This window comes from Leptopilina boulardi, unplaced genomic scaffold (genome assembly GCF_019393585.1).
Source record: "Leptopilina boulardi isolate dan_hultmark-lab unplaced genomic scaffold, ZJU_Lbou_2.1 LbouV2_352, whole genome shotgun sequence".
Classification (NCBI taxonomy): domain Eukaryota; kingdom Metazoa; phylum Arthropoda; class Insecta; order Hymenoptera; family Figitidae; genus Leptopilina; species Leptopilina boulardi.
In genome coordinates this window covers 1,739,711-1,751,758 of record NW_026137921.1, presented here as the reverse complement: position 1 = coordinate 1,751,758, position 12,048 = coordinate 1,739,711, and the positions used below count along the sequence as shown (strand labels likewise).

General features: G+C 23.6%; 1 protein-coding gene across 1 annotated transcript in view; it reads right to left on the bottom strand.

Annotated features, from left to right (window-relative positions):
• The window catches only part of LOC127286283 (uncharacterized), a 266,689-nt gene that overhangs the window by 22,645 nt on the left and 231,996 nt on the right, over positions 1–12,048 (bottom strand). Inside the window, exon 8 of the mRNA XM_051312661.1 lies at positions 7,308–7,445. Within this exon, the coding sequence (XP_051168618.1) occupies positions 7,308–7,445 (138 nt within the window). The remainder of the gene's footprint in view (positions 1–7,307; positions 7,446–12,048) is intronic.

The window sequence follows — 12,048 nt, the reverse complement described above, 5'->3', positions numbered from 1 at the left end:
TTATGAATTTTTCGATTTTTTCAATTTTTTATTATTATTTATTATTATTTATTGTTGTTTTTTTAATTTTTAGTTAGTAACCTATAATATTGTGTCTAATTTTAAGTGTCATTTAAATTAAATGTTTTTAACTTAATAATTTTACTATTTCTTAATTTAAAACGAAACATCTTATATTATATTAAGTTAACAAATTTCGAAAAACGACACCGACCCCGTGACCTCGACACCGTCCTTGAAGAATCTATTTTCAATTATTTTCAAATAAATCAAAATACTTTGCATATATGCTTTTAGAAAATCTTACAAACTATTTTTATGTAACATCTTTTTTCAATTTTAACCCGAAAAAGGGTTAATTTTCAATTTTAACCCGAAAAAGGGTTATTTTTCTATTTTTTATGAATTTTTCGATTTTTTCAATTTTTTATTATTATTTATTATTATTTATTGTTGTTTTTTTAATTTTTAGTTAGTAACCTATAATATTGTGTCTAATTTTAAGTGTCATTTAAATCAAATGTTTTTAACTTAATAATTTTACTATTTCTTAATTTAAAACGAAACATCTTCTATTATATTAAGTTAACAAATTTCGAAAAACGACACCGACCCCGTGACCTCGACACCGTCCTTGAAGAATCTATTTTCAATTATTTTCAAATAAATCAAAATACTTTGCATATATGCTTTTAGAAAATCTTACAAACTATTTTTATGTAACATCTTTTTTCAATTTTAACCCGAAAAAGGGTTAATTTTCAATTTTAACCCGAAAAAGGGTTATTTTTCTATTTTTTATGAATTTTTCGATTTTTTCAATTTTTTATTATTATTTTTTATTATTTATTGTTGTTTTTTTAATTTTTAGTTAGTAACCTATAATATTGTGTCTAATTTTAAGTGTCATTTAAATTAAATGTTTTTAACTTAATAATTTTACTATTTCTTAATTTAAAACGAAACATCTTATCTTATTATATTAAGTTAACAAATTTCGAAAAACGACACCGACCCCGTGACCTCGACACCGTCCTTGAAGAATCTATTTTCAATTATTTTCAAATAAATCAAAATACTTTGCATATATGCTTTTAGAAAATCTTACAAACTATTTTTATGTAACATCTTTTTTCAATTTTAACCCGAAAAAGGGTTAATTTTCAATTTTAACCCGAAAAAGGGTTATTTTTCTATTTTTTATGAATTTTTCGATTTTTTCAATTTTTTATTATTATTTTTTATTATTTATTGTTGTTTTTTTAATTTTTAGTTAGTAACCTATAATATTGTGTCTAATTTTAAGTGTCATTTAAATTAAATGTTTTTAACTTAATAATTTTACTATTTCTTAATTTAAAACGAAACATCTTCTATTATATTAAGTTAACAAATTTCGAAAAACGACACCGACCCCGTGACCTCGACACCGTCCTTGAAGAATCTATTTCCAATTATTTTCAAATAAATCAAAATACTTTGCATATATGCTTTTAGAAAATCTTACAAACTATTTTTATGTAACATCTTTTTTCAATTTTAACCCGAAAAAGGGTTAATTTTCAATTTTAACCCGAAAAAGGGTTATTTTTCTATTTTTTATGAATTTTTCGATTTTTTCAATTTTTTATTATTATTTATTATTATTTATTGTTGTTTTTTTAATTTTTAGTTAGTAACCTATAATATTGTGTCTAATTTTAAGTGTCATTTAAATTAAATGTTTTTAACTTAATAATTTTACTATTTCTTAATTTAAAACGAAACATCTTCTATTATATTAAGTTAACAAATTTCGAAAAACGACACCGACCCCGTGACCTCGACACCGTCCTTGAAGAATCTATTTTCAATTATTTTCAAATAAATCAAAATACTTTGCATATATGCTTTTAGAAAATCTTACAAACTATTTTTATGTAACATCTTTTTTCAATTTTAACCCGAAAAAGGGTTAATTTTCAATTTTAACCCGAAAAAGGGTTATTTTTCTATTTTTTATGAATTTTTCGATTTTTTCAATTTTTTATTATTATTTATTATTATTTATTGTTGTTTTTTTAATTTTTAGTTAGTAACCTATAATATTGTGTCTAATTTTAAGTGTCATTTAAATTAAATGTTTTTAACTTAATAATTTTACTATTTCTTAATTTAAAACGAAACATCTTATCTTATATTATATTAAGTTAACAAATTTCGAAAAACGACACCGACCCCGTGACCTCGACACCGTCCTTGAAGAATCTATTTTCAATTATTTTCAAATAAATCAAAATACTTTGCATATATGCTTTTAGAAAATCTTACAAACTATTTTTATGTAACATCTTTTTTCAATTTTAACCCGAAAAAGGGTTAATTTTCAATTTTAACCCGAAAAAGGGTTATTTTTCTATTTTTTATGAATTTTTCGATTTTTTCAATTTTTTATTATTATTTATTATTATTTATTGTTGTTTTTTTAATTTTTAGTTAGTAACCTATAATATTGTGTCTAATTTTAAGTGTCATTTAAATTAAATGTTTTTAACTTAATAATTTTACTATTTCTTAATTTAAAACGAAACATCTTATCTTCTATTATATTAAGTTAACAAATTTCGAAAAACGACACCGACCCCGTGACCTCGACACCGTCCTTGAAAAATCTATTTTCAATTATTTTCAAATAAATCAAAATACTTTGCATATATGCTGTTAGAAAATCTTACAAACTATTTTTATGTAACATCTTTTTGCAATTTTAACCCGAAAAGGGTTATTTTGAATTTTTTTAAGAATTTTTTGATTTTTTCAATTTTTTATTATTATTTTTTATTATTTATTGTTGTTTTTTTAATTTTTAGTTAGTAACCTTTAATATTGTGTCTAATTTTAAGTGTCATTAAAATCAAATGTTTTTAGCTTAATAATTTTAACATTTCTTAATTTAAAACGAAACATCTTCTATTATATTAAGTTAACAAATTTCGAAAAACGACACCGACCCCGTGACCTCGACACCGTCCTTGAAAAATCTATTTTCAATAATTTTCAAATAAATCAAAATACTTTGCATATATGCTGTTAGAAAATCTTACAAACTTTTTTTATGTAACATCTTTTTTCAATTTTAACCCGAAAAAGGGTTATTTTTCAATTTTAACCCGAAAACGGGTTATTTTGCAAATTTTTAAGAATTTTTTGATTTTTTCAATTTTTTATTATTATTTTTTATTATTTATTGTTGTTTTTTTAATTTTTAGTTAGTAACCTTTAATATTGTGTCTAATTTTAAGTGTCATTAAAATCAAATGTTTTTAGCTTAATAATTTTAACATTTCTTAATTTAAAACGAAACATCTTCTATTATATTAAGTTAACAAATTTCGAAAAACGACACCGACCCCGTGACCTCGACACCGTCCTTGAAAAATCTATTTTCAATTATTTTCAAATAAATCAAAATACTTTGCATATATGCTGTTAGAAAATCTTACAAACTATTTTTATGTAACATCTTTTTTCAATTTTAACCCGAAAAAGGGTTATTTTGCAAATTTTTAAGAATTTTTTGATTTTTTCAATTTTTTATTATTATTTTTTATTATTTATTGTTGTTTTTTTAATTTTTAGTTAGTAACCTTTAATATTGTGTCTAATTTTAAGTGTCATTAAAATCAAATGTTTTTAGCTTAATAATTTTAACATTTCTTAATTTAAAACGAAACATCTTCTATTATATTAAGTTAACAAATTTCGAAAAACGACACCGACCCCGTGACCTCGACACCGTCCTTGAAAAATCTATTTTCAATTATTTTCAAATAAATCAAAATACTTTGCATATATGCTGTTAGAAAATCTTACAAACTATTTTTATGTAACATCTTTTTTCAATTTTAACCCGAAAAAGGGTTATTTTGCAAATTTTAAGGAATTTTTTGATTTTTTCAATTTTTTATTATTATTTTTTATTATTTATTGTTGTTTTTTTAATTTTTAGTTAGTAACCTTTAATATTGTGTCTAATTTTAAGTGTCATTAAAATCAAATGTTTTTAGCTTAATAATTTTAACATTTCTTAATTTAAAACGAAACATCTTCTATTATATTAAGTTAACAAATTTCGAAAAACGACACCGACCCCGTGACCTCGACACCGTCCTTGAAAAATCTATTTTCAATTATTTTCAAATAAATCAAAATACTTTGCATATATGCTGTTAGAAAATCTTACAAACTATTTTTATGTAACATCTTTTTTCAATTTTAACCCGAAAAAGGGTTATTTTGCAATTTTTTAAGAATTTTTTGATTTTTTCAATTTTTTATTATTATTTTTTATTATTTATTGTTGTTTTTTCAATTTTTAGTTAGTAACCTATAATATTGTGTCTAATTTTAAGTGTCATTAAAATCAAATGTTTTTAACTTAATAATTTTAACATTTCTTAATTTAAAACGAAACATCTTCTATTATATTAAGTTAACAAATTTCGAAAAACGACACCGACCCCGTGACCTCGACACCGTCCTTGAAAAATCTATTTTCAATTATTTTCAAATAAATCAAAATACTTTGCATATATGCTGTTAGAAAATCTTACAAACTTTTTTTATGTAACATCTTTTTTCAATTTTAACCCGAAAAAGGGTTATTTTTCAATTTTAACCCGAAAAAGGGTTATTTTGCAATTTTTTTAGAATTTTTTGATTTTTTCAATTTTTTATTATTATTTTTTATTATTTATTGTTGTTTTTTCAATTTTTAGTTAGTAACCTATAATATTGTGTCTAATTTTAAGTGTCATTAAAATCAAATGTTTTTAGCTTAATAATTTTAACATTTCTTAATTTAAAACGAAACATCTTCTATTATATTAAGTTAACAAATTTCGAAAAACGACACCGACCCCGTGACCTCGACACCGTCCTTGAAAAATCTATTTTCAATTATTTTCAAATAAATCAAAATACTTTGCATATATGCTGTTAGAAAATCTTACAAACTATTTTTATGTAACATCTTTTTTCAATTTTAACCCGAAAAAGGGTTATTTTGCAATTTTTTAAGAATTTTTTGATTTTTTCAATTTTTTATTATTATTTTTTATTATTTATTGTTGTTTTTTCAATTTTTAGTTAGTAACCTATAATATTGTGTCTAATTTTAAGTGTCATTAAAATCAAATGTTTTTAACTTAATAATTTTAACATTTCTTAATTTAAAACGAAACATCTTCTATTATATTAAGTTAACAAATTTCGAAAAACGACACCGACCCTGTGACCTCGACACCGTCCTTGAAAAATCTATTTTCAATTATTTTCAAATAAATCAAAATACTTTGCATATATGCTGTTAGAAAATCTTACAAACTATTTTTTTTTATAAGTCCAAAAAAATTAGGGACTTAGAAAAATATTGATTTTTTTTATTTTTAATACTTAATTTTCATTTACAATAATGTAAAGTTATAATATGTTTTAACTTATTCATCGCATCCATTCTGCAATTATCGTAAGTTGTTTTATTTCTTATTAATTTTTAAATTAATTTTTTATAATTCATTTTCATATGAGTGATGTTATTAATAAATTATTATAATTTATTATATTATTTTCGTTATGTTACGCAGCCGTTACTACTCAGCGCAGCCAGTTTACAGTTTTTGTTATTACTTGATTATATTTTATATATTTTTTTCTTTTAAATGGTTTTTTAATCCTTTCCATGCGATATGATCAGTATAATAATAATTATAATATTCTTTTATGGCGCTGCCGTTACAGTTCAGCGCAGCCATTTCCAATTCAATGAATTAATTTATTTATAAAGTAGAGTTAGTAGATTTCTTCGTAGTCGAATTTTTTTAAAACATGTGTTAAATATTATTGTATTATTTCTTGGTAAACAATGTTTCTTACATAAATTTCTTTTTCATTGCCTATCTTTTTTTTATTCCTTTTTCGCTAAGTGTAATACTTGAATTTTTATATAATAATACTTTAAGATTATATTTTGAAGTTACTCTTGATAATGCAACATATAATTGTCACGGACTAAAAACATGTGAAGGAAGGTATATCCCTACTTTTTGGAAAGATTGGCCTTGAGATTTGTTGATTGTTAAAGCAAATCCAAGCCTTATTGGAAATTGCTTTCTTGACATTTGAAATGGTATTTCTTCGTTAGACGGTGACAATGTAATTCGTGGCAAAATTACAATCTCATTTTTATAATTTCCCGTTATTACTTGTGCATGAATAGAAAAACTACCCATTTTAATAACTTTTAGTCTTGTTCCATTACAAAGACCTCTTTCTAAATTAATATTCCTTAAAAGTATCACAATTGCACCAATCTTTAATATTAATTTGTGAGGAGGAAGTCCATTTGGAGTTAAAATATTTAATACTTCAATTGGTATTAAGTTAGTTATTGTGTCACACTTTTCATCTTCTTCAGATGAATCTATACTTAAATATTCTCTAGGTTCACCTGTCATTCGTTTAACAACATCATTATTTAATTCAAATACATCATTATTCCGGAGAACTAGTAATATATGTAAAATCAAAGAAGAATCTCTTTATAACGGTTTACTATAGATAATAAAAATAAAAACCGATATTTTAAAAAGTATTTCGATTTATTACGAATATTTTTCTCAAAAATTTGCAAAATCTACATGTGTTTGTGGGACAATTTACATCAATATAATATAATATAATTTAAGATAAAAAAAAATATTATAATATAATATAATTAATATTGTTTTCATAATTATAATAAAAAAAATCTAATATTTAACAATTGTCATTTCATCCTTCAATGAAACTGATCAAAATTAAGATAAATTTTATACAATATTAATAAGATATTAATTTAAATCATAAATTATATATATAATATACATAAACTACAATAAGTAAACAACAATAAGTACAATTTTAACCGAGCGTGTTTCCGCCAATTTAATTTTAATTATAATTATATTTCAATAACGATATAAAAATATATAAATCAGTCTCAAATTGGAGTAGAATCGAATGAAAAACAATTTTACAGTCTTTATTTGAATTTGAATTATTGATATTGTAATAATAAATTTTAATTGAAATAATAAATTTCAATATTAAAATTATTCTTCCTCAAATTGCAGTAGTCTCGTGTGAATAATAATTTTAAACAAAAATTGAAATATAAAGAATTCATTCATTAAAATGATATTTTAATCTTCCTTATCAATAGTTATTTTAAAAATTATATTCATTTATATAATTAATATATATATATATAGGTATCATGTTTAACTCACCCTTATTATACGATGATCTCGAACAAGTTTTCGGATGCAATTGAATACGAAAGTGAAGCAAAGGCCAAAAACAATTAATGAGAAAACAACGAGAATGATAATGATGTGCTCTGATTCAATCAATGATTCAGCTCCTGGCTGAAACAAATATAACACACCTCTAATTATAATAATCCGATGAATTAAACTAATAAAAATAAATATTGATTAAATAAATACATTAATGAATTATAATAATAATAATAATAATAAAATTGTTTACTTGAAGTGAAATTTTAATTGTTCTCAGATCAATACAGCTAGTGCTATAAAATTAATCTTAAAAGCCTGTACTGTGAAATGAAAATAATTGTCGAGAATTTAGTACACAAGCATCACTATTCTCAATTTAAATATTCTTGAGATGCTTTATATTAGTAGTGTTTTTTTTATTTGTGACGTGCTCTGAAGAAAGGGACCTTAGAAGAAAACGAATTATAGGTTATGTTTACGGTAATTTTACCTTGATTAAAAGTTTCTTTTTACTTTTGTAAAATTAAAATCAGTTTTTATTAAATATTTTGGATGTAATAAAGACTTAAATATCAATTATTTCTATATTAAAAGTTTAACTGTTTTTTTTATTTACAATTTAAAATTTCAAAACATAACCTATATTTTTCTACTTCTAAGGTCCCTTTCTTTCAAAGCGCGTCATATTTATAATTAAATTTTCTATTTACCATGAACATCATACAATAACGATTTTTTATTTTCATTCGTTAAGTATAATTAAATTAGCTCAGAAATTCACCCAAGAATTTTTTTTTAAGATTAAAAAATTCTAGAATTCTTTTTGAAAATTATAAAAATATTTACTTAATTGCTAAAACTTTATTTTCAGTTTGTGATAATTTTCCGTCTCGCGTTTCTGGTAGGGGAATAGTGTCAGGGTTGGACACAGTTTTGGTTTTTTGTTTATAAATATTTTGTTTAGATAAATTCAGTCAATTGTGGTATATGGGTGGAAAGATCTACAAAAGAGGAACACTTTTGCTGTAGACCGTAAATTGATTGGTCCAAAATTAAAAAAGTTATAAACATTTAAAAAAAAAATCTAGCCAGGGTTGGACACTTTTTGAAAATCGAAACGCATTATTGGTAAAAACGTAAAATAACATTTGTAATGTTTTTTATTCTTATTTTTTCATGTTTATCTTTACTTATTGTTTACAAATTGTAAAGCTTCATGGGTTTAAAAAAGGAATGAACTCAAATTACAAAAAATAACGCTTTATTGTTCCAAATAACTCAATGAAATGATAAACAAAATTTATACAATTTAAGTATTATTTTTCTAATATCTTTGGCACAATTTTGCACTGAAATATCAATAAAATAAAATTTGTTTATAAATTGTGTCAAATTCATAATTAATATGGGTGTCCAACCCTAACTAGAAGCATCATTTTCGAATTGTGCTAACCATAACCAGACATGTGTCGCGATTCGATTTTTCATTTTTTTTCTTCTTAAATTATGTACCCCACAATACATTCAATAAGCTTACCTTGCCGAATTCTTGCTTTTTTTACACATTTTTTAGGTTTATTCACAAGTCAAACAAAACTTTTTTGTCTCTTCGATTGCACCGAAGTCACAGGAGACGCTACTTTTGATTCTCCAAAAATGTAATGCCACAAAAAGTTAGGTTACACTGCTAGAAGATTCGTCACGTACGCACACAGGTGGCGCTAGTGTTCTTATTTAAAAAAAAGCCTAGTGTCCAACCCTGACACTATTTCCCTACTATATTGTGTTGTGCACGTGTTTTTGGGCAAAATTTTAGGCAATAATATTGAAGAATCGTTAGTATAGTTGTTTGGGGAGAGAAGGAAAAGTGAATGATGGAAGTGTATGTGAAAAAGAGTGAGGATGTTAATAGTAAGAAGAAGAAAAAAGTAAGATGAGCATTTTAGGTTAGGTTGAGTGAACAAGAAAAGGTAAGTGAATGTTGATAAAGTAGAAATTCTAAAATGCCGATTGCGAAAGAAAGTAGAAGTTGGATTGTGGCTAAGGCGGTAAAATTTAAAAAAAAAATTTTGGAAAGAGCGGGAAAGTCATGAAATGTAATCATTGTAAGAATTTGCAAGAAGAGATTAAGTAAATGGCTAGGATAAAATGTAAATAAAAAATTAGGTATGGGCAAGAAAAAACTGGAAATATAAGTCCTTGGCATTGTTGAATAAATATTTTTTATTTTTTATTATTTTACATTATCAAAGCCCAAATACATTTCCTGCATGATGTCAAATGGTTGACTCTACCTCTTTTTTTCGGTTATTGTTTTATTAAATTCAAAATATAAATTTTGAATACAAATTTTTTTTTATATACAGAAACAAAGGAAAAATTCGATAACCACACTGTGTGTGGTATAAAAAATATTCCCTCAAAAATATTATATTAAACATTGAAATTAATTAACAACATTTATTTTAACATGTAAATAAGTTCTTTCATATATATTTAAAAAAAAAACTTTTTTTTTATGGAAATTTTTAATGCGTATGCCAATTGTCCATATAACAAGGTACCTTGTATAATTTACGAGTATCATAAAACGAGCGCAAATTCTCTACGCGTACTATGAATACATGCCAGGAAACAGTTCACCTGTGATTTTCCTCTCAATATAAAACAATTTAATTAGTGCGGAAATTTGTTAAAAAAATTGTTCTTCATTATTATAACCTAGTTATTTTAAATATCTTTCAAAAAATGCAAAACATAATCTTTGCGTTTCTATTTTTAATGTATAAAAGAATTTTTATTTTTAAATGTAATTAAAAAAATTACTGACTGGAAAATTATATTACATACGCAGAGTTTTTTTTAATAGAAAAACAATTTTTGAATTTCTATTAAAAAATATGACAAAAAAAAAATAAAGTTGAAGAGAAATTTTAAAGAAAATATTTTTCTCGAGTTACTTTGTAAATTTACTTATACTCTCTCTTTCTGTCCCTCTCTTTCTCTCTCATCCTTCTTTTCTTCTCTATATCATTCTCTATTCCACTCTTTTCTTTTTATAACGTATCGTCTGATATTATGTGAGCAATAGCCTATAACATACACTCATACTTCATGTATTTGCTCTTTTTCTCCTACCTTATATACCTCTATTATCAGCCAACTCTAGCCCCGTAAACGGATTCCTAACATTTCCAGCATCCTGGTCTTAGAGTTGTTTTATCACCTCATGAATCGCCTTTCATCAAGAAGCTTTGTGTTAAGGGCATGTATCAAACTGTGACATCTTGAATTACTGACATAGTCGCTTTTATACCTTTTGTAATGGACAACTTTATTATTAAAAAAAGAAGAAGATAATATTGTTATGATGAAACTTCATAAAACAATAGAATTACGCTCATTCAGTAATATATTAATTATTTTCAGTACTCACGTTTAAACTATATAAGAAAATATATAGAAAATAAACTATATATATATATATATACAGTTAGATTATTTGACTATGAATCACCCCCAATATAGTGTTAAAGTTTATGCAGACTTTAGTATATTTTACTTTAGAAATATGCAACCCTATTTACAGAGAAGTTTGAAAAAAACATTGAAGAGAAGTCATTTTTAAATTTGCCGCTTGAAATTGGATGCGCGCGATGATTTAAGTCATCACGTGATAGCAGAAAAGGCATGTTGGAAACCATTTTGGTTATACGAAATCAAAACATAACCTCAAATAATCATCGTATTTGACATTATTAATAAAAAACAAATAGAAATAAAAAATAAATAGTCATTAAAAGATTATAATAATGATAAAAAAGTTAAAATAAAAATTTAGTGAAAAAGTGTTTGGCAATTTTATCTACATAGTGTGATGTGGAAGAGAAATATTATGTTTATTATTATTATTATTATTATTATTATTATTATTTATTTTTAATTATTTTTCTATTTACCACGATTATCGCAACAATGAATAATCCGTCAAAAAATTTTGAGAGGTTGATAGAAAAATTTCTATAAAAAATAAACGACGTCTTTCCTTATCATTATTATAATCTTTTAATGACTATTTATTTTTTATTTCTATTTGTTTTTTTATTAATAATGTCAAATACGATGATTATTTGGGGTTATGTTTTGATTTCGTATAACCAAAATGGTTTCCAACATGCCTTTTCTGCTATCACGTGATGACTTAAATCATCGCGCGCATCCAATTTCAAGCGGCAAAATTTAAAAATGACTCCTCTTCAATGTTTTTTTCAAACTTCTCTGTAAATTGGGTTGCATATTTCTAAAGTCAAATATACTAAAGTCTGCATAAACTTTAACACTATATTGGGGGTGATAAAAAAAGGGTCAAAAATATTAAATTGTTCATAACAACAAAAATTTTTTTTTTTGCAAAATCGTTTTAGGGGGTGATTGTGCATATAAAATACTATAAGAAAAATAACATTTTAACAAAAAATAAATTTTTTCAGGTTCAGGTGGCACGTTTCAGAAATTCTTACTCTTATATATTTTTTTAAATAAATATAAATTTATAAAAAAAAATTTAATAAATAAGCTAGAGACATAAAAATATTTTTCCAATATCTCTTTAATTTATATAAACAAATTTTGTCTATTGTACATTTTTTCTTTTAATAATTCTTATTTTCTTTCTATATAGCTACATAAAAATAAAAAAATTTCTAATATTTACACTGACACGTAATAT